This window comes from Lathyrus oleraceus, chromosome 6, assembly GCF_024323335.1.
Source record: "Lathyrus oleraceus cultivar Zhongwan6 chromosome 6, CAAS_Psat_ZW6_1.0, whole genome shotgun sequence".
Lineage (NCBI taxonomy): Eukaryota > Viridiplantae > Streptophyta > Magnoliopsida > Fabales > Fabaceae > Lathyrus > Lathyrus oleraceus.
Window position 1 is genome coordinate 52,291,242 of NC_066584.1, and position 24,661 is coordinate 52,315,902.

General features: G+C 35.6%; 1 protein-coding gene across 1 annotated transcript; it reads right to left on the bottom strand.

Moving 5' to 3' along the window:
- Positions 1-5,176: 5,176 nt before the first annotated feature.
- Positions 5,177-7,991, bottom strand: LOC127090997 (uncharacterized). The gene is made up of 12 exons (XM_051029489.1): positions 7,572-7,991; positions 7,320-7,396; positions 6,964-7,123; positions 6,862-6,886; positions 6,687-6,776; positions 6,436-6,607; positions 6,287-6,360; positions 6,087-6,156; positions 5,872-5,943; positions 5,643-5,776; positions 5,500-5,573; positions 5,177-5,395 (listed from the first exon to the last, which is right to left on the bottom strand). The coding sequence occupies exons 1-12, from the start codon at positions 7,783-7,785 to the stop codon at positions 5,319-5,321; spliced, it is 1,239 nt and encodes a 412-aa protein (XP_050885446.1). The 5' UTR covers positions 7,786-7,991; the 3' UTR covers positions 5,177-5,318.
- Positions 7,992-24,661: the final 16,670 nt, after the last annotated feature.

The window sequence follows — 24,661 nt, forward strand, 5'->3', positions numbered from 1 at the left end:
TAAATTTTGTATTTTTAGGTTTAAAATATGTAGTGTCCGTGGGTCTACCCCGTCCCTCACTTTTAATATGGGGCAGACCAAGGTTTTAGGCCCGCACTCTCAATTATGACTGTCCAGCCCCGCCTTGTTTTTTACGGGCTTTTGTGGGGCAGGTCTAAACGGGGTGGGCATGCCCATTTGCCACGCCTACGCCATACCTTTCCCATTTTTCATTTCCAACAAAAACACACAAACTCTTCTCACTTCCATTCCCCACTTCCAATTTTTTTTGTCAATCCAAGTTTCATTTCTACTCCATTCAATCCAAGTGGTTTGTTAATTTCTACTCTCAACGTCCACTCAATCGAAGTGCTCAACATAAACTATATATTTGGTAAGATTTTCAATCAATTTTTTTTCACATATGATTTTTTATACATGCATTAAGAAATAAGACCATTAGGTTGTGTAATCCACACTATTATATAGGTAGTTACAATCATTATTAGGTAGCATAACTGAGCAATGCATTTTGTCCCTTTTTTGTTTCATCGCGTTTCTTTCATTTTTCGTGTTTTCTAAGTTACAGGTAACTACAGAAGTGCAATTTCGTATTTGTTCAAAATTTAATATTCAAGGAATACACAAGTGCGTTTTTGTATTATGTCTATCTTCATTGTTTGGTTTAATTTTGAATATCTATAATATGATTTTGATTTTTTCCTACTTTGCCTAGTTTAATCATAGGTAACATGACTAACAACCAAGAATGATTGAGGAACATAGAGTGTCCCAACATGCATCTACTCGTAAGGAAAGAGTCTGACCCTCCCTACCACCAGTCGATTCCAGTTCATTTGATGAATATGCGTCAACTTCCAGGTTTCATGTGTCTCCGAATTTGTCTTCATAGAGGCAGGTGTCACCTACTACTGCCCCGAAAGCTCCACCAGTCTAGGTTGATGCACTTGCTGTCGATGTTGTCGTTCATGGGGAATTTAGAGGAGGTCTCTTTGACACATCACTGCTACCTCTATATGCAGACCATGCTGCTAGGCATGTATGAGACGAAAATTAAAATTTTATTTCTATTTGTTCTTTGAAACACATGTGTTATAATATTCGAACTTTCTGACAATGATGTTTTTTTTGAAGTATCGTGATGCAACTATCTAGGCTGCGAGATTTATGCATGATCGGTTATACTACTATTAACCATGACACACTGTCAACATTTTTTGCGAGATGACATTCTAAAACGCCATCTTTTCATCTTCCACATCGTGATATGTCCATCACACTGGATGATATATCATCCCTGCTACATCTTTCGATCAAGGGAAGATTATTAGACCACTTCAGGATGGTTAGACCTGAAGCATTGAAGATGATGGTGATATATTTAAGAGTTGACTTAGCATATGCCCTAAAGGATCTGGAAGACACCAGAGGTGCTCATGCCAGATTTACACTCACTTATACCATTGTCGTCTGGGTCATCATTCGTTTAGAGTCATTAAACAATTATTTCCTATTTTATTTAAAACATTAGATGTTGAGAGTCTTCATTATGAGGTGTGTGAGCTTGCTAAACACAAACATGTACCTTTTTTCGTTAGTAATAAAATGAGTACTTTTCCATTTTATTTAGTTCATACAAATGTGTATGGTCAATCTGATATTCCAAATATTTTGGATGGCTGTTGCTTTGTAACCATTATTGATGATTGTACTCGGGTTACTTGGGTCTAGGTATGGCAACATATTCTATACCCGTGGGTACCCATCCGAACCCGCCCCGAAATTGACGGGGAAAACCCGCTTTTGACTATGTTTGGATTTGGATATGGGTTTTCCCCGATTATAAAATATGGGGACGAGTCGGGCAATGGGGACACTAATACCCACCCTGAACCCGCCCCGTTTATTTTATTATGTACATTATTATTTATTTTTGATGATTTAGAATATTAAATAAGTGACCAATGTTTTAATATTTTGATTTGTCTTAATTATTTAAAATATTCTAAATGTATGTATGATATTTTTATTTTATTTTATTTGTAATGTAATTTGATTTTTTAAAAAATAAATATCTCTATTAAAAAAATTGATTTCACTAAGTGGATGGTGGCGGGACGGGGATACCCGAACCCAACCCGAACCCGTTTGGGACGAGTTTGAGACGGGTTTGGGTTTTAATTCTCCATCCCAGTTTGGATTTGGGACGGGGAATGGGGATTGTTTGGGGATTCGGGTTTGGGTTTGGGGGAGGTAAAAACCGTCCCCGACCCGCCCCGTTGCCATGCCTACTTGGATCTACTTACTTAAACAAAAATCTGAAGTTAGTCGTGTGTTTTCTCAATTTCTCTCCATGATTAAGAATCAATTTGGTATGAGTAATAAGATGATCCAATATGATAATGCCAATGATTACTTTAGTCATAATCTTAATTCTTTGTGTCAAAATAAAGGTATCATCCACGAGTCTTTGTGTGTTAAAACACCCCAGTAAAATGACCTTGCTGAGAGAAAAAATGGGCATTTGTTAGACCAAATACGTGCCATGACATTTCAAATTAAAGTTCCCAAGAAATATTGGGGCAAAGTAGTTGTAATTGCATCATATCTCATAAATACTTTGCCTATTACCGTCTTTTCCTCCAAAACTCTTATATAAGTCTTATCCCCGTTCTATATTAATGTGGCCACCTCTAGTAACCTCACACCTATAATATTTGGGTGTACATCATTTGTCCATATTCATAGTGATGGTAGAGGGAAACTTGATCTTAGAGCCTTAATGCATGTCTTCATAGGTTATTCTTCCACCCAAAAGGGTTATAAATGTTATCATCCACCATCTTATAAATTCTTTGTCACTATAGATGTCACTTTCCATGAAAAAGAAAGTTATTACGTTGAATCTCATGTTCAGAAAGAGAACGTAAATAAGGAAGATGAGTTTCTCCTACTTTCTGACCTTACTCTTAGACTAGAAGTTGAGGTTGAAACTAGTATTGGCAATGTTGGAATTGAACTTGATTCTCAAAAAGATTAAAATGTTGAAACCAATGTTAGATATTGGAAGAATTTAGTATATACAAGAAGAAACACCATTCATGAATATACTCATATGCATGAGTCTGATCCGACTTTACATGAGGTAAATTCCGTTAGCCCTTCAACCTCTAGTGATTCCATTTATGAATTTTCTCATGAACAAAATCCAGAATCCAGTTCAAATCCACCACCACTACCATCACACTATAAAGATTTACATCTTCTAATTTCTCTTAGGAAAGATACTAGAAACTATATCAAAAAGTCACTTTACCCTCTATCCAACTACCTAACCTTTGAACACATTTCACCTACCCATAAAGCCTTCCTCACAAATCTGAAAACTATAACAATACCTACCTCTCTATCTGAGGCATTGTCTGACAGTAAAAAAAACAAACAAGCCATGGATTTAGAAATGAAGGCAGTGAATAAGAACAATACTTGGGAATTATTCTTTACCAAATGGAAAGAAACATGTAGGGTGCAAATGTGCTCACTGATAAATACAAGGAAAATGAGTCTATTGAGAGGTACAAGGCAAAATTGGTAGCCAAATAATTCATTCAAACCTATAGAGCAGATTATTCAGGGACATTTTCTCTAGCTGCAAAAATGAATATTCTTATGGTGATATTATCTCTAGCAGATAATTACAATTAGAACTTAAACTAATTTAATGTGAAAAATACATTCCTTCATGGTGTACTTGAAGAAGAAATCTACACGGATGCACCTCTTGGATTCCGTGAACATACTGCCACCAACATTGTGTGCAAGTTAAGCAATTTTTTATATGAGTTAAAGCAATCGCCACTAACATGGTTTGGAAGATTCACTAAAGTTATGATAAGTTTGAGCTTCAAATAAAGTCAAATAAATCATATCCTATTTATCAAACATTCTGAAACATGGAGAGTAACTATGTTATTGGTGTATCTAGATGACATTATAGTCACAGGTAATGATGAGAAATGACATCAATTGTTGAACATACACTTAGCCAAGAAATTTAAGATTAAGACTTTGGAAAAATTGAAATACTTTATGGGAATTGAAGTTGCCCACTCTAAGAAAGAAATTTTCATATCTAAAAAAAAATATAACTGATCTTTTGCAAGAGACTGACAAGACAACATGCAAGTCTGCAAATACACCAATTAATCCAAGTGTAAAGTTGGGAAGCATAAAAGAAGATATTGCAGTTGATAAGAAAATGTATCAGAGATTAGTTGAAAATAGTATATAACTCTCACATACTAGACCTGATGTTGCTTTTGCTGTTAGCTTAGTCAGTCAATTCATGCATTGGTCAAAGGAGATTCATTTAAAAGTTACACTCCGAATTGTACAATATTTAAAAGAACACCTGGTAAAGGAATTTTATTTGAAAATGAGAGTGTGAGTCTTGAAGCATATACCGATGACAACTATGCAGGGTCAATTTTATATAGGAGATCAACTACAAATTATTATACTTTCTTAGGACAATGACTTGGAAGAGTAAAAGAGAAATTGTAGTATCAAGATGTAGTGCTCAAGTAGAGTTCAAGACAATGACATAAGGGATATGTGAATTACTATAGATATAATTTATTTTATAAGACTTGAGTATAAAGTGTGATGAGCCAATGAAACATTATTGTCATAATAAGTATTCTATTAGTGTAACCCATAATTCAGTACAACATGATAAAACCAAATACATTGAAGTTGACAAACATTTCAATAAAAAAAATCAGATAATAATCTTATTTTCACTCCATATGTGTTGTCCCCAAAACAACCTTGCATATCTTCTAACAAAAGGGCTGAATAACAATAACTTTAAAAGAATTGTGTTTAAACTGAAAATGATAGATACATATTAGTTTGAAGGAGAGTGTTACAAATAATTAATTATATTATTGTTATTTTTAGTATTATTAATAATTTATGTTTGAGCCTTTATTAAGGTTAATTAGATCAAAATACTCTTTTGTCTACATTCCTGGAGATTATTAAAAAGCTGACATCTTTATCAAACCTTTTTCTTCTACGAGGTTTATTGATTTTAGGTGGTTAATTCTCAACGAGTGTTATTTCAATTAAGTAGCAGGTTAATTATCAAACCAGTGCTATATTTGAAAATATATTTCAGCCAAAGAAAAAAAAAATCATCATTTTATTTTATTAATAGCTAGTTTTTCCTTTGAACCACTAAAGATTAAATGCATTTGAAGCATACAAAAACAAATTAAAAGAAGAAAAAATATTGATGACTCTTCCATTGTCCATCATGCATCAATTGAGGCAGTTGTACCATTATCCATAACTTTATTCTGTCTCACAACTGGTGAAATCAACATCCATACTGTTTAAATCAAACATAAACAAAGCAATGAAAGTTAGTTACTGAAGGTTGCAACATATGTTGAATGTTGATATCTATATAAGCATAAATTATTATTCTCTTACTGTAAATAGTTGCTGCAAACCACTCATTGAGAACCTTCACCCATGTACTTATCCAACCAACATCAATGCTCCACCTAGTACATATGAAACATGCATTATACAAGACAAGTACATCAAAAATTCCTCACATTAAAGTTTCTTACTTCCTGGCTGAGTTATTCAGATCCCAACTTATGAACAACATTGCAAAGTACATTGCTCCCAAGGAGAACACCATGTGGAAAAATCCATAGTTGTAAGGAATGTCATCTTCATTTTCAACTTTGTTTTTGGAAAACTGTCAAAGACAAAAAGAAAAATATTTATAAGATGTTGGCACAGTAATGAAGTTGCTTATATTAAATTAAGGGTTTACTCAGAAGAGGGATTCACCTGAAAGCATTTTGAATCAATGCCTGTTGAAAAGGCAGCCAAAACAATGGCAAATATAGCAATAAGGAAGCCCTGTGAAGAAGAGAACATACTCATGTAAAGAAACATCTATACTATGCTCTTTAACACTGACACAAGGAGTGTCTGGCGTGGCGTCAGACATATGTCTGTCTGGCGTCAGACACCAACACATATGGTTACATTGAGAAACTTACAAGTATAGTAATCCAGCTACCGTTTCGAGTTTCTTGGTTCTTTGTGTCACATCTTATGGTGGCAGGTTCACTGAAATTCCATTATTATTTGAAGTTGACAATGAATCAAATTAGCAAACAGAAGTCCAAGTTTCAAGGTTATTAATTAGAACTAATATAGGCCTAAAAGGAAGTTAAAATTTTAAAATGAGACACCATACCTTCTGATTGCACACCAACATAGAAAAACAATATAAGAAGCCATAATTCCTGAGGATAAAAGGCCTCTATTAACCTGCAACCGCAATTTCGACCGCATCAGACATTTAATCTAAATCATTATTTTAGGATATTTTGTATTTTAGGGTACCTTTGAGTTTAATGATATAACCATCATTACAGCAAGAAGAATTGATGTCCATGTGATGAAAAATATGTTGAGAGAACATGAAGATTTTGAGGCATATGATGCATACATATACACAATTCCACATATAGCACAGACATAGAACAGTGTTGACATAACAAGTCCAAGGGAGCACCTGTGCCATGTCAAATAAGATGTAAACATATGAAGCTAAGTCTTCAGAAAATAACTGTTGCAGCAGTAATAATATTAACCTCTCTTTGGTTTCTTCATCTGCGGTCCAGTAGTTATTCCACCACATGATAAAATGGATCACACTCACAAGTTGTAATAGAAGAAAAATCCTGTGGAAACATCAATAGTTGTTAGTTATCTTCAACTTTAACTTGATGAGATGAATGAGATTCGAACGAGAAGAAAAATATATACCCTGCGCCAATACGAGCTATTTCACCTGCAAAAACATAGCTGTATTATGATTCTTATACAATGATGTTTGATAAAAGTTTAGAGAAAAAAATAGAGACCAACCATATATTTGAACAAATTGTGAAGGGATGAAGAATGGTAATGCCATTGATAGAAGCAATAAAACAGCCTTCAATTCCCACCATCTAGAATGCCATGAGTTTCTACCTTCACATAATTTCCTTGTTTTTACTGTGGTCACAAACATGACCAAGAAAAATATCTGACTTCATTGTTAAGGATCACATTCTCATGATAAAATTATTAGAATATAAGTTTAAGAATAAGAATGATTTTGTTAACAAAATTATATCAGATTAAAGACATGTTCAATATGTTCAGTATCTGACACTGACACGATGCATGTGATTACATTCAAGACATGTCTAGCAAGAGATTGTGACATAACTGAAAGATACAAAGCATCCTAAACTCACTCGAAGAACCCCCAGTGAATGAAAACAATCATCTCCTTCATTTCCACAAGCTTTGATATCTGTACAAGGTTGATAAATATCAATAACAATTAACGATATCAAATTGTCCAAAAACATTTATACATCCAAACAGTTCGGAAACCTAAGCAATGTGAGACTCTAACACGACTTTAACAAGAATATAACTTCAACACTAGTGACTTAAAATTGAGGAAAGATTGAAAACTGACTTACAATGAATCCAAGGAAGAACATTTTGTCCATAATCGCGAAAAAACCATGCAACAAGATTCATTATGAAGAATAGAATGCCAAAATAATAACGAGCATGAAGTGATTTCCTTCTTTCTACTGCATAATCAACCTTGTTTACTTCTTGCAAAGTCCTATCAGTAAAATGAATAACATGTACTGCTCCCTCAGATGCACTCATTCTCCAATCAAACATCACAGTTACAACATTGATCTTTGTATAGCTTTATTTTGCAGTGAATAGAAATGAAGTTATGTTGTTCCTTTTCACCTTATTATGCTTAAGAGTGCACTCTTTGAAAACAAAACACTCCTATCTGAAGAAACAGATTGCATAATAATAATATATATTGCAACTTGTGTTAAATATATATTAGATTCATGTAAACCATTTTGTTGGTGTCCATATGCATGATACCATGATGCTCCCTCATGCCATGCCATGCCATGCCATGCCATATGTATAATATTGTATTTTTTGTCTTGTCTTTTTGACTTTCTGCAAGAAGCTCATTCATGTTGAAGTTTCCTATATATATGATTAGGAAGAAAAAGAAAAAGTTGCAATATGGACAAACAAGACCAAGACAATAGATGTACACTTTTCCAGCTTTGAGTTGCTGAATGAAATGAAAAATATATATGGAGCCCACCCAAATTCAAACACCTCCTCCCCACGTTTGTTTCCATGAATTTGAATTCAATAATTGTTACCTCACTTCTTTCACACTCTATTTAGAGGATATAAGTTTCTTCATAATCATGTATAACTTGTATAGAGTTTGAGTATGTGATTGAAGTTAGGTAAATTATAAATGACTGATATTTGTCCTTTAGAGTGAGTCATAGAATTTGAAATAAATGTATCTATAAAGAAAAGTTAACATATATTAGGTTTGGTGAAATTTGATGAGAACTTAATTTGGGGGGAAAATGTGGCATTTTAAGCTTCTTGTTGAAGTATTGATGTGTTGAAATTTGTTTGTAACTATTTTAGTTGCATGTTATTCATCATAGAGGTATCTATTCATAAATTCATTGAACTAAATAGAAGATATAACATTCAGTTTTAATCTTTTTTTTCTATATCAAAGTTATCTTTGTTGTTATCTGAATTAGTAGAATCTTTATTTGGTGGCGATAAATTTGATAACAAATTTCAGCACAACAATTTTTATAACGCGTCTGTTCTGATCTGATGGTGAGAGGTATGACTACAAATACTTTATGATTAAATTGGTGACGATCGAAACGGTGAGGTTTAGGATTTTAGAATAGTGTGCATTTAAGTTTGATACACAATCGATCTTTTACAGTGGGGTTTTAAGGTCTTAAAACCTTCTTTTAAACAAATATTAGAAAATTATGTAAACTATTAGACGGTAAATAATAATTATTATAGTTATTTTCCTTTATTAGTATGAGGCTAAGTTCATTAGGTTTTAGTTTTTCTTTATTTAAGCAAGGTTATTTTAGTATTGTAAATTACAAATTTGAAATTAATTAAAATATTTTTCTGACATGGTATTAGAGAACCCAATTTTGGGGTTCTTGCTTATTAAGCCATAGTCGTCATCATTGTGATTTTTTTCATCTTAATCACATGCTCTTTGAAATTAAGGAATATTGTTTACTTTGAACACTCTTCATTCCACGTGTATTATTCATCTCCCACTTACTATTCATTTTAAAGGTATTGTTCATCTCAAAGTATTGTTCATTCTTCACACATCAATATTGTTCATTAAAACTCTTTTTAAAACAATTACCATTAAAAAAAATGGAAGGGAGCTCGCATGTATCAACTAATATGATTGAATGTATCAACTAATATGATTGAAAATAAATTATTGTGATTTATGTTTTTAATGTTGGTGATATTAGATCTAAAGGTGTATGGATTCTTGATTATGATGTCACTCATCACATATCACATGATATTTGATTCTTAATATTTTTTCAAGAATATTTCTTCTTTTGATATTTCTTATATTATTGTAGATGATGCTCATACTCAGATTGATGGTTGTGGAGACATTGATCTTCAATTTTTAAAATTGAAAGATGTGTTTCATGTTCGCATTTTATCAAACAACCTTATCTTTATTCATAAGCTTACAAAGGATAATAATTGTGTAATTTATATTTTTTTTATTCTCATAATAATTTTCAAGATCTTGGAACGAGGTAGACTATTTGAGTTGTTAAGACAGATAGATGTGATGCACAAATGGATAAGAAGACATTGTCTTTTATCACTTTAATCTCAATTAGAGTCTTTTTCTGCTTTTTTAATATGGCTTCTACACAAGCATTGTGATCATTCTTTTTTTTCATCTATTAAGTGTATTTTTCAATCTTTGTTTTCAAAACAATCAACCGAGTCTTTTAAATGTTATATTTGTCTATTTGCCAACCATAATTGAACTATTTTTCCTTCGAGTCTTTCTAAAAATGTTGAACCATTTGATCTTATTTATTTTGATGTTTGAGACTAGCCTTTATTTCTATTTTAAATGTGAGATGATTTATTTCTTTTATTGATGATTATTCTCAAATAACTTGAATTTTCTGGATGACTAATAAATAGAAGTACCACGGTTATTTATTCAATTTTATAATATGATACAAAAGGTAATTTGGGAAAGGTATTAAAGGAATACATTCTCACAATGGTATAGAATGCACTAATCATAGTTTTTCCAACATTATTAGTAAATAGAGCATCACCCCTGAATTCACATGTGTTGACACTCCACAACAAAATGCTATTAAGAAAAATTAATACTTACTTGAAGGCGCTCGAGCTATTTTCTTCCAAATGTAACTTTCAAAATTATATTGGGTTGAAACAATTTTGACTGTTTCTTATCTAATTAATCGTGTGTCATCTCATATTATAGGTAATGTAGTCTTGTTTAGTTTATGATTTTACATTTTTTTAATTTCTATGTTGCATGGTCTAGAATCTTGAGTGTTTGGCTATGTAGCTTTTATCCATGCCCATAAGAAACACTGTAATAAGTTGAACTATTGTGCAGTTAGATGTGTCTTTGTGGGTTACCTCCTATTCGTAAGTACTTTGTTTCTAGAGACGTAACCTTTCATAAAAATGTGTATTACTTCATTGGTCTCAACCTCATATGGCATCATGAGTGACTCCAAACCTGAGTTGGAGTTTCCGATCCTAAGTCATATCTTTCCTAAAAGACTTGTGTTAATTCCTATTTTAGGTGAGTCTACTCCTAGTTTCGAGTCTACTTCCGAACTTAAGTTGTTGTCTATTGTGAGTGAACCTACTCCTAATCATCATTCTAAATCTACTTCTAGTCCTATTTTTTGTTCCTCCTTTATCTTGTGTTTTGCAAGAACCAACACCTTTGACACCAAATATAGTGTATTAGAGAAAAGCTACACCTGGTATACTCTAGAAACAACTTCAATTGTCTAAGCCTGAGATAAGTTTTGAAAGACATATATGGAAGTAGAAAATGAGTATTGATTGGCCCTTGAAAAATGTTCTAGACCTATCATAAGACCCAATCGACCAAGACTCAATGCATCTCAAACCCATTTTGTTTGACGCAATATAAATAACGATTCACATACTATGAGAAGATACACAATCTCTAATTTCCAATTTCACTTTACTCATTTTGAATCTTAAACTAACTTGAGCGTTGAAGTGCTAACCATGCAGGTCTACCCCGCCCCACCGTAAAGGAGATCGGAGCCACTGCTGAAGATCAATAGTTATCCAACTCTCATCATTTCTAGTTCCTTCGCAGAGCTAGAGCATGATTTCTAGTTCCCGAACAAAACATTGATGCTGATAACTCATATATTGTGAGATATTTAAGCCCTTAACATTTGAATCTGAATTGCTTTATTTGATTTTAATTTGAGTATTCAGCTGAGTTTTTTTGTTTTTAGCTAGATTAGTAGATAGCACAGTAGATGCTATATTTTGTGGATTATATTTTTTGTGTGCTTGTGCAAGAGGCACTCTGGTGATGAGTTATGTCACACCAGGAATACACTACATGTTCAATAGACTTTAGGGTCAGAAGATGTTGAAAGAAGTAGAGAACATTAAGAGGAAGGCGAAAATGGAAGGAGACTAGCGTGAAAGCAGGAAGCTGAGCCAGCAAGTAAAGGGATAAGATCAAAATGCTACAAGACAAACGACTGAAACATAGTACAACCGTTGCAGAGCGCAACTCATCCCCTTTGCAAAATAGGTCTGTCACCGAATGCTTTGTCCCCTGCAGGCACTATGTACATCACCTGGTACTGGTATGAAATAAAAGGAATGGAGGGAATATGCTAATTCTCATGGCCCAAAGTTGATGGATAATAGAAAAAATCCCATGATTTAGTACCTCATAAAAATATAGAAGAGGTTGTCTATAAAAGGACCCCTTGGAGGAAATGAAAAGTGGTTCAGACTCAGAGAGAGAAACATTTGAGAGAAAATTATGTGAAAGTAACCTACATCAAGTGTGGAAGACTTCTCTTATCTTTTCCTTGAGTAGAAAGCAACAATATCTGGCGTGAGATAACACATTTCTTGTTGATTGAAGATTGCAAGAAGACAGAGCAATTACTCTTGGTTTTCATTTCTTTTTCATTATGTGTTTAAGAATTTTTATCCTAGGAACCAATATTGATGTATGTACTGAGCTCATCATAAGCTAAACTATCTTATGTTGAGCAATGTGAAGTTAATATGAATTAATCTTTTGTTCATTTGATGTGGTGTTAGTGATTGATTTTATCATTCATTATATTGTTATAAATATGATTCTTTGGCTTATCATCTTAGGAAAAGATACATGCTTGTTGATGCGAGGAATCCCTCAACAAGTGGAACTCATGATAAATATGATTAAAAATAGTATGATGGACATATTTGCTAGAATAATTACTTTAGGTATAAAGAGATACAATCATAGGAGAAATATGGAAGGAAACCAGACATGCATTAAAGTTAAATGCGAGACTTAGGAATTTATCCCATTGCTTTCTTGCATATGTTCTATTGTTATAGGAATACACCATAAGATCATGTCCCAACCTCATTTTACACGACATATCTTATCATATACACACATTAGATAAACTATATTAATGGATCATTTCCCAACATATACTCCATTAGTGATTTCACTTATTCGCTAAAACTCAATTCTATAATTGTTTATCTAAACACTGAACCTGTGACAACCATGAATTATTGTTATCTTTGCTCATTCCCATTCCCAAAAAGGTAGATTATCAAATCAGTAAGTTATTATACTCCATATGGGAATTATATTCTTATTTTTAATCATTTGCTACTATTAAACGTGTATACTCATGCGTTACATAGTTTTCACCCAACAAGTTTTTGGCTTTGTTGTCGGAGATACTTCTGAGGAACCATAATTGTTACAAAGGTGCTGCAGCCAGGTTATTTCTGGCCATCTACGTTCAATGATGTTGATGCATTAGTCAAGGCATGCGGTATGTGCCAAAGGGTAGAAAATATTTCTATGAGGCAAGAAATGCCACTCACAAACATTTTGGAAATTTAAATTTTTGATGTGTGATGCATAGATTTCATGGGAACATTTCCACAATCCTTTGGAAATCTTTACATCCTTGTTGTTGTGGACTATGTATCAAAATGGATAGAGGCGATAATAACCCCCACCAATGATGTCAAAGTTATGACCAATTTTTTAATTAAAAACATATTTTCTAGACATGGCACACCTAGGGCTATCATTAGGGTTAAGGCAACCCATTTTTGCAACAAAATGTTTGAAAATTTAATGGAAAAGTATGGGGTCAAACACAAGGTTTCTATAGTCTGTCATCCATAAAGTTGCGGGCATGCCAGGTTATCTAATAAGCAGATAAAAAGAATATTGGAAAAGGTAGTTAAATCTTCAAAGAAGGACTGGTCCAAACATCTCGATGATGCCTTGTAAGCTTATAAGACTGCTTATAAAGCCCTTTTAGGAATGTCTTCTTATAGGCTAGTTTATGCCAAGGCTTGCCACTTAGCCATTGAGTTGGAACACTAATCATTATAGATCTGCAGTGCTCCATCCTTTGGGAAATGAACTTGACCTAATTGTGATGTGTGTCGCTCAACAACACCCGCATCCGATAGAGGTAAAAGTAATCGTCTTTCGCTCAATTGTGAGGGTTCTTGTACATCATTGTAACCATAATCTAGTGTAAAATACACATTTCAAACTTAATCTAACTGATATTAAAAATTTCCATATCCAAATGATCACCAAATACAGACTTAGAGATCCTCGTAACAAAATCAAGCTTTGAGAATTTTGGAGAATTAGTGGTACAAATTTCATCACCTCTAGCCAATACACCAAAATGAGTACCAAAATCATCTAAAGAGAACTTAATTAACTTGTCCTTAAAATGACACGCTAGTCTTTCATCGGTGATTTTGAAATTGCATTAAAATACTTTAACAAGCTCAGGATCATGCTTCTTATTCGTACTAAAAATATTCAACAATCCATGTCCCTCAAATGGACCCAAAAACTTAACTCCTAATTTTGTCTCATCAGATTTTTCAACAAAATACCCATAGTCAACAGGTTTGTTCGATAACTTATTGACATACCTTTGTAACTTTTCTTCAAAAATTAACTTGTGAATTTTCTTATTGATCAAATAAGAATCCTTGTTGAAGACTTGATGAGAAGTACCATGTTTTTGACTTTTTATGAACCCTTGCATCAGATGAATCCTTGCTTGCTTGAACTTTTGTTTATAGCCTTTTTGGAACTGGAGGAGGATATGAATTTGAAGTAGAAACTTGTCTTTTCCCTCTTTGTTTGTCAGTGAGCTTCTTTTGTGGAAATTGAGAAGACATGATACTTTGTTGATGATGATCAAGGTTGGAGAGAATGGGGCTCTAAATGATTGATGATGAGATAAAATGGCCGATAATGTTATGAAGAGAATTTATAAAATGAGTTATTAATGAAATGTATTTAGAGAAAATGAGTGTATGGGGTGTATGAAAAAAGAGTAAATGAAAAAAGTAAAAATGAGTATGTCCCATTTGCTAAGCCTGGTCATTTTCACTATGCCGAGCTTGCACATTTCAACATGAATTTATCCCATTTGCTCAGCCTGCTCATTTTCACTATGTCGAGCTTACACATTTTCACTCCGCCCAACATCCACATTTTCCATATGCTCATCATGCACATTCTCAACTTCCATCTCATCATCTGAATCTATATGTATAGGTTTGGGTTGAACATACTCCATTAATTCATCTTATATTACAACAATTGGTTTATCTACATTATGCTCAACATAGATATCAATAACATCATTGTCAAACATCTATTACCCATACTTTAGTACATTTATATAATTTCTTAAAGCTCTAAGTCCATGCTCAAAAGAAAATTTCAGATGACAATACCAAATGCACTTAATGTGTAAATAACCCAAATTGTTGACTACTTTATCTCCATATAAGACATAAAGTTGGAATCCCATTTCCAATTAATTTCATCTATTTTCCCATATGCATAAACCTTGACAAGATAATGAATTTTATGAACCATACTCAGACCAGGTTTCTTGATGGGCTTAGAACTAGAAACGACTTTAACAACTTCCATGTTATCAACCTGAAACTCAACTTTATTGAATCTACAAATTTGGACCATAAAAATGCCTTTGATCACATTCCTAGCAAAACCACCAATCCAATCACCTTTGTCATTCCGTATGATGCCTCTATAGCCAGCTATGGACTTATTGCTAACATCTCCATCAGTATTGACAATTATCTAACCTTCAACAGCAGGCACCCACCTAGAATGAGCTATGTACTTAGTCTGGTGCACAACAGGCTACTGCATATCCGTAACGCGTATATAGTGAACTAAATCAATATAGATGTCTTAAACCAGAAGAGGAGGCATCACAAAGTCTTGATAATGGAGCTTTTAATTTCTCCAGTACCAAAGCTTGTGGCACGCAATAGTCGAAAGGGCTTTCTAATATGTTCATTTCCTACCCAATTTTGATTCTTATTAATCTCAAGCCAATCATCATGAGATAAACTAAAGAAGATAGCTCGAAACTTAGGATGAAGTAAGCCTTGCTAGGTTTCCTTAGCCACTGTGCAGTCCTGCAAAACATGAATGGTGGACTTAGTTTCACCTGGATAGTCCCCACATAACGGGTCTCTGAGCTTAAGCTTTGAAGAAACAAATTGGATTTTAAACCCTTATGATACATCAGCCACACCAAATTCCTAATTCTTTTAGGAACTCTCAGCTTCCAAATTTTTGTCTAATTCGTATACTTGATATCCTAAATAGGTTGAGTAATATTCTCATAGGAACTAGCAATAGAGAATTCTCCATTTGTAGTTCCACTCCAAATGCAAATGTCTTGTTGGTTGCTATCCCTTAGGGGATGCTCAATAGCACGAATCTTGTCAACAATATCAGTAGGAACCTTAGACTTAATGAAGCTCCAATTCCAATCTCCTTGGATATCGAGAAGGTTACTAAACATAATGTTATCTTGGATAGAGGAACTGTTAAGTGTAACCTCTCTAAGCTTGAGGCCTTTCTCCATCCAACATTCATCCCAAGAATTTATCCTTTTCCCATAAAGTATAATTATCAAGAGTAGACCAATTTTTAGCAATATATTTCCATGGACTTGAATCGAATCGTAGTTTTTAACTTTAGTCACATTCCCAACAAGCTATTTCCTTTTGTATTTATTCTTCAATATTTGACACCACAAATCCGTTTCTCCACACTTAAGCTTCCAACCTATCTTGGTTATGTATACCTCATTCATTCGATTAAGATATCTTAAGCCCAATCCACCAAAATTCTTTAGTTTGTAAATGTCCTACCATCTAATGGTATGAATGTTCTTAATGTCACTAATATGGCCCCAAATAAAATCTCTTTTCATCCTTTGGATCTTCTTCAATCACTCTTTAGGCACCATATTGCTCATCCAATGATAGATTTTGCAAGAGTTACACGACCAACAAAGGACAGTTGATTACATTTCCAGTTGCTAAGCTTAGTTCTGACTTTATCCACCAGGTATTGATAATTCCTTTGCCTCAGACTCTTACACGTCAAAGGTACCCCAAGGTACAATCCCAGTTCCTAAACTTCTTTGAATGCTGAAATGGAAGTTATTCTTCTTCTAGTACTTAACAAATGGGTGTTTTTTTAGAGAACATGATTCTATTTTTCTCCTTACTTATTTGTTGACCTAAAGCAGCACAAAACACATTCCAAACTTCCATTATGCTAGTGATTTTTCTTTCAATAGCTTGGCCGAACAACAAGAGATCATCCATGAACATACCAGCTTTCAGACCAATCCAATGTTTATTCTCCACCGCATCCAGAATCAAATGCGATAATTTATCCATACACAAAACAAAGAGATAGAGAGAGATGAGGTTACCTTGTCTTAACCCTTTATTAGTGTACAAGTAACCACCTTTATTCCCATTCCAGTTAACATGCATTTGGACAATAGTGATAGATTGCATGAGAATATCTCTCAACTTTCGGGGTAAGCCTAACTCCAAAAGCATATTCTCCACAAACTTCCAGCTGACATGGTCAAAAGCTTTAGCTAAGTCAACCTTTATTGCAAAGAAGCTATTTTTACCCTTTACCTAGTGCCAACGTCCTAATCCTATCATGACTGCAACCTTCATGAGCTTTTCTTTGAATACCTTAAAGTATTCACATAATAGAGTTTTTGGCTATGAGCAAACTTTTAACAGTATGCATATTCCAACTCTTAGCTTTAATTCTGATACCCTTCAGATTATGTAGGATACCTTTATCATCATTACAAGCAGATATGATCATGTCTTTATAAGACTCTTCCAGGATCCAAGCCCACTCAAACTTGAATGCTTTAATCATATCTCTTATAGTGTTATCCTTAAGAGAAAAAAAGGATAGGGTGATGGTTAGAATAGTCAAGCCCCGTCAACACTCTAACTTGAGCATCAGGGTATTGCAGCCTCCACTCATCCTTACTAAGAGCCATGTCCAATCTTTCATAAACACGTAGCCCACAATGCCATGTAAATTTATGGCTTGTGGAACCAAGGTCCAATAATTTGCATGCATTTAATCTATCTTGGAATAAGGCACATTTCTTGGCCCCCATTCAACATTAACAACTTATTCTTTCACTAATGTTGTGTCTTCTCTTATTTTTAAACCAATAACAATATCAATCACTTCCTCATATGTAAATAAGTTATCCATTTACTACAACCTCTTACCCCTTGAAGCTCCATTGAAGTTAACTTTTTGAATTCCTCGAGATGCCACTATTAAGAGTTTTTTTACTTTCTTATGTTCCCTTAATATTGATCTCTTAACCTTACCAGCATCCCCGTGATTTTGACTTGTTTGTTGTCTCTCAGCATCCTTAAAGACTTTTTCTTCTCTTGTGGGAGCCTCTACTTGAGTGGTAATTTGTTCTTCTGGCTTCTTATCCTCTAAAGGCTCACTCAAACTTCCACTAAGGGCATGAATCTAGATCCTATTCCACTCTTTTTTCCTATGGGCTTCAAGGTCGTGCCTGCCACAAATTTCTCTTTAACCTCCTTTCCAAGCTCAAGTTTTTGGTTTCACATTCTTCTGGTTTTCTGGACTACCATCTAAGGTCCTATGGTCTTATCCACAGTTTACCCATTATCGCCCTGAGGTTTTTCTTATATGCCCATATTCCCTTTAACTTCAGTCCGAGGAGTCTTTTTATTATAGCATCCACATATATAATGGTCAAACTTGCCACAGGAGAGCCACAATAGAGGCACAAAAGAGTTAAACTATACAAAAATATATATCATTGTATAGTTTAACTCTTTTGCAGGTAGTGTGCATGTTCACCCATGCTCTATCAAGCTCATATCTAGGGTTTAAGACCCTCAATGCAAGGAGCTCAATCAAGAATTGGTTTAATTTGGCTCTAAGTGTCATATATGGATCCCCATGTTCTTCACATGTTATTTTGATCAAGAAATCATCAAGATTTTGAAGTTGGTTTGCCTTGGAAACCCTAATTCATCTGGGTATCTTATGTGACTTCTTCAACAAGTTTCTTCAACAATTGATCAAATATTTTAAGGTACACTTCACATTACATCATCTTATGCATATATGATCCTCCATGAGTTCCAAAAGTCAAGAGAATGTCAGGCTAGCAAGTTGGTTCATGGTGGTTGACCAAGGAAAGTCAACTGGTCAAAACTGGTGTTCCCTAGACCCTATCTCATACAATATTTGTCATATGTGTCGCATCACGCGAAAAACCGGCGGGAAAAGAAAGAACAACAGAGCCGCCACCGTGCGTTATTTATCCCAAAAGAGGGAAAGGAAACGCTCAGAGTAAACCTGGAAAGAACATGGTCTCGCGACCAAAGAGAATGGGTTCGGGAGTCGGTTATGCGAAGGGAAGGTATTAGCACCCCTACGCATCCGTAGTACTCTACGGGATCCACGCACACTAGAAAGGAAAATGGTTGCTAAACACTGCTCAAATACTCACACACACTGGCTGAAAGAGACACAAGAAAACAGACTGAAACTGACTCGGCAGGATATCGCATCCTGGGCCTACTTAGTCTATCAGGCATAGACATCAGAGTCGAAGTAGTTCGGACTGGGGAAACAACACATGCTCGTTAGGATGTCGCATCCTATGCATACGTATCTTCTCGGACGAGAGAAGAATCAGAGCATTCGTAGCTCGGCTGACACGCACACAAACAAACACAGGCAAAGGCAAACGTGGAGCCTGAATGCCAATCACTGGACTTATATCGGCATCCGAACCAAAAACACACCCACACTGGAACCCAAATGCCACTCGATGGTCTTACATCAGCTTCCAAGCACACAACAACACAACAGGTTGATAGGGAGTCGGGGACTCGAGCCTATAACTGTCAAGCACACACTCAAAAAGAAAAAGGGCGCCCGGAGAGATCAGCTCAATCTCCTGCCTACATACTTCATCTGGTATGAAGATCAGGGCGATGTAGTTCCCCTACAGAGGGGTGAAGGTTCTAGCCTATCCAGATAACAGAGGGAGACACAACTAGGGAGACTACGACTCGAGCCTAGATGTTGTCATGCAAAATCAACCCTAAGTTATGGTTTCTAGCTAAATGGCACAAGGGCCAACCTATCCTAAGTATGGCTCACACAGGGAGCAAGCCACACACGCACTTAACTTGCACAGGAAGCAAGTCAAGCAAAACCTAACTTGCACAGGAAGCAAGTCTAAACTAATCCTACCTTGCACAGGAAGCAAGTCAAACAATCCTATCTTGCACAGGAAGCAAGTCAAACAATCCTATCTTGCACAGGAAGCAAGTCAAACAATCCTACAAGCACAGATAGCACACGCTATACACAAACAAGGGGCTCAAACAAGGGTTGGGTTTTAGTCAAGGGGTCATATCAACCTCAACAAACAAACCTCTGGAATGGGGTGAATGTGCTCTTAACCTTGCCATTGAGGGGCTAAGGTGAAGCAGATGAAAGGATGAAGTGAGGATGAGACCTCACAGCTCTTATCCCTGGCCTGGGAGAGCTCAAGACAAGAATGTGTGGGTTCAGAAAGCGGGAACCCTTCTACACATTTGAAACTGACTCAACTGTACAGTTGCACAAGATCTTGGGTTTGTATCTGCAATGCATCAACACAGTGGTGTGAGCAAAGCAGATGACACACTGAATAGTGGGGGATAGATTGCATATCCCTACCTTCCACCAATTGCCTCTTCACTTAGGAGGACTTTGACTCTATGCAAGGACAAAAGTAAACAATCACAAACATTGCCTCTTAAGGAGGACTTCAGACAGCTGCCTGGCCAAGTAACAGGCCAGGTCTTCCAGACTACATGAAGTAAAAGAGACATACCTCAATGCAAATTGCTTATACAAGCAAAGCAAAGCAAAAAGTTCACAAGGAACTAAGCAACTAAAGCACCTGAAACAGTCAAGCAGATGTTAGTATGCAACTTCAAACAAGACAGACAGAAACAGACACCCACAGTCCATTAGAGGCACATGGACGTGCAAGGCACAAGGCTTAAGGCATGTGAGCCAAGCCACCTACAAAACAAAGAGGTTAGACACAATATTCAAGCAAGCTCAGTCAAAAGAATTGGTCTCAATGGCCATTTGATGGTCAACCTGAAATCACAAACTCAAAGGTGAGTAGCAGGACCACTAGGGCACACCTAGGGTCAAGAGTGAATGAGAAAATCAAGACAGCAAGGGTCAAGTGTCCAAAATCATGTCCAAACCACTAGGAAACACAAACAATTGGATTCACACTCATATCAATCATCATCATCATTTCATGAACCATTTAGGTCAAAACATGGCAAACAGAAGCTCATAGAAGTCAACAGCAAGACTTGCATCAAAAGCAATCTAAACATTTTCCAAAAATCACCAAATAAATCATAATCATTCCTAACTCATGGCATGGTAAGCATGTCAAATTTCATCCCATTTGGATGAGAGGAAGGCAGTCAATGAAAATCATGAAGTCAAACCAAATTCAAGCATGCACAAAGAAAGTCAACAAGCATGGGTCAACTTCAAAAAGCATATCAAATTGAAAACAGATGAGAAATGAATGAGATTAACACCAATGCCAAGCTTGAGATGTCTAGTTATCACATATCAAATTTCATGTCCATCTAATAAAGTATGAGAATTTCACAAATGAAATGGGAACATGTGTCACACAAAGTCAACTATTGACTAGGCAGGGGAGAAAATCTCAAACAATTAGGAAAATAGCTCAAATAAATCCAAGAAAATTCACATGTGAACTAGACATACAAGAGTAGGTTCATGCAAAATTTGGGGTCATTTGGATGTAAGGAAGCATGGTAATGAAAATCATGAAGTTGGACATCAATGGTGTGACACAAGTTGTCACACCCTAATTCAAAAAATCACATCTCACAAACCACAAATGATAAATCCACAAACTTTATACCAAAATCACCATGAATGTGTCTAGTTTAAGCACAAAAAATTTCAAGCTCATTGGATGCAATATGACAATTTCACAAAAGGAATGGCACAATGTATCATTTTGGCATACATGTCAGGAAAATAATTATCAATTAAAATCCAGCCAATGGAAAATTAATTAAAAATCATGATAAAATAGAGGACACATTCATGAATATGAGGAAAAAATTTCACAATTTTTGGAATAAATGTGAAGGAGAAATAAATCGTGGAAGTTGGATGAAATTTGAATGCAATATGAACAAAATGGCATGGCAATTGGTCAAACAATGAGTCAACGGATGGCATACTTGTAATATTGCAGTCACTAATCGAAACTACTGCGTTTTGGGGAAAGGAATGAAATGTTCCTATTGGCTCCCAGCCAATGGAACAGTAGCATGGCCAAACAAGTCAAATTTTTGGTTTTCACATAAACCCTTAGGGTTTTAGCAACCACATGGCATTGGCAACAACAGCAGCACACAATCAACATCATGTAATCATCAATTCAAGCAACAACATTCACATAGACAGCAGGAAATTCAAATGTAAAGCTCATGAACAGCAGGGTTCTATGGTTTTGGAAACAATAGCATACAACCATCATCATCATTCAAACAGCAACCAAACAACAGCAACATTCATCATTGTAGCTAGACAACATCATTATGCATCATTAACAACAGACCAAACAGACTCTTGAGAAAATTCTGGACAGGGCATAAGTTTGAACAGCAGTAGCATGAATTCACCCTCATCATGTAACAAATTTCGACCAAATAATAACAGCATGGTATTCAACAAGCAGTCACCAGCATACCACATAGCTTTCATGGATTTTCTAGGCATGGTTATAAGGTTCAAAACAACAGCAGGGTTTAATCAGCATGGCAGCACATGTTCGTCAACAATATTCAAAACTAGTTCATCCAAGCAATCACAACAGCAGGGTATATGCAGCATCTTCATATTCATCATCCATGTTCATCATCATGAACTCAATTAAAACAAGCATCAAGCAAGCAGCATGGCATTCATATGTTCATCAATCATTGTCAATTGAAATTCCAACAAATAAACAAACAATCAAAAAGCATTCAAACATGATTCACATGGATTTTCTAGGCAAGGTCCTGAGGTTTAATAGCAGGGCATTTCATCATCAATTTGCAGCATGGTTGATAGCATAACAGCATTCATTTTCAAACAGCATCATCATAACAGCAGCATTCATCATTCACATAGATTTTTTGGACAATGTTCATGGTTTAATAGCAGGGCATGTTCATTGTTCAATCCACATCAAACAAAACATGATTCGACCACATCACACAACAGCATAGCAAAAACTTCATCATGCAGCACCAACCAAAACGAACAGCAGCAACAACATGGCATTGTGTAAGGTTCATAAACACACAATCAAACAATAAACCAGCACCTATGACATAACAAACATCAACATATGAATCTCAGGGCAATGGTCAGGAGGTTTCAAACAGCAGCAGGGTATTCATGTGTATCAACCAAGTTCCTCATCAAAACAAAAATAGAATTGCATCAATCACACAGCAGGGCAATTAAGAGTACTCTTCATGCAAACACATCATGAGCAACAAAACCAAGACAAACAAGGGAACTTCTGGACAGGGTTTCCTAGACTGCAGTAAGCATATTCATCATCACCATGAGCTCGAATTTTCAAAATGTCCAAAAATAAAAAGTAAGCATTGCAATCTCATCAGCATGCAACATACATTAATAATCCAAGCATTGTTTTCCTTAAAACACAATAACCATCATGAATCGAAGACAAATACATTCATACATCAGTTTTCAAATCAAGAAATCTCCCAGCATACTCAACCATTTTATGTGATTCAAATTTCAAAATGATTAGCATGGTGTGATCTAACTAAAGTATGCAAAAGTTTCAGGAATGGTGGAACTTGAAAAACTCACCAAATCAGCAGGGCAATGGTGATACAGTTGTCATTTGATGATTTGGGCTCAAAACAGGTGTGCCTCAAGCTTAGTTGATGTTTGGATAGAGTGAATGAGATGCCAATAACAGGGCCAGTCTTTTTGCCGCAATTGGAGGTGGCTAGTTGTTGCTGTTCATGGCAGGAAAATTGAGGGTGGAAGTCTGCTATTTTGGTGTTGCTAGTGGCATGGCTGGGTTTGGCTCCTTTGGACTTGACAGCAAATTTTGAAATGCCAAAGGCAGCCTGAATGCAGTGCAGTGTGTTAACCAATTTTTTCTGCTGTCACATGTGGCTACAATTAATGCTTGGTCTTGACAGAAAAAGAGGAGTCCAGTTTGCTGCTAGGTTGCTTTGTGGTGGTAAGGCAAAGGCAAGGTTGGTTCATGGCAGGTTTTGGGAATGATTTTGGTCAATGCCTCAAAATGAAGCTTGAGTGATGTGTAGGCTGCTGCAGGGTTGTGACAGGTCTTGTGGGATGCAGGGCAAAGGTTTTGGCTTAGGTGCTTTTGTTTATGGCAGAAGAAGCAAGGTGAGGGCAAGGAGGAATCATGATTTTTCTGCTGCCATGACTTGTTCTTTTGTTTGATGACAGCCAAATGCAAATGGCAAGGTGGGGTTTTAGAAGTTTGGACAGGAAAAAATGGGAATGCAATGCAAGCAAGTTAGGTTTTTTGGTCCACTTGTTTTGGACAGAAAGAGTGACATGCCAAAGCCAAGGTTAAAAATGAGGGAGTAGGTGCTGCTGGCAGTTGGTTTGTGTTTGACAGGTTCTTTGGAGTTTGGCCAAGCAAAATTCTAAATGCAAATAGCCAAAGGTGATTTGGGAGGGTGAGAGGACCAATGCCTCCTGCTGTCCTGTGTTTTATGCTGCTACTGGTTTTGTTTAATGGGAGTTTTGACAGGTTTTTCTTGGCAAATGCAAGTGAGGTGGTTGGTTCTATGTGGCTGCTACTTCTGTTTTGTTATGACAGAAAAACAATGCTTAAGT

Bases quoted from the DNA above. Each gene is read 5' to 3' on its own strand.
- LOC127090997 (XM_051029489.1), bottom strand. From the start codon at position 7,785: ATGTTTGATTGGAGAATGAGTGCATCTGAGGGAGCAGTACATGTTATT. The intron at 7,124-7,319 runs GTATCTTTCAGT...CAATGAAGTCAG, and splicing joins GAGTGAGTTTAGGATGCTTT to ATATTTTTCTTGGTCATGTT. The intron at 5,944-6,086 runs GTAAGTTTCTCA...TCTTCTTCACAG, and splicing joins GTAGCTGGATTACTATACTT to GGCTTCCTTATTGCTATATT.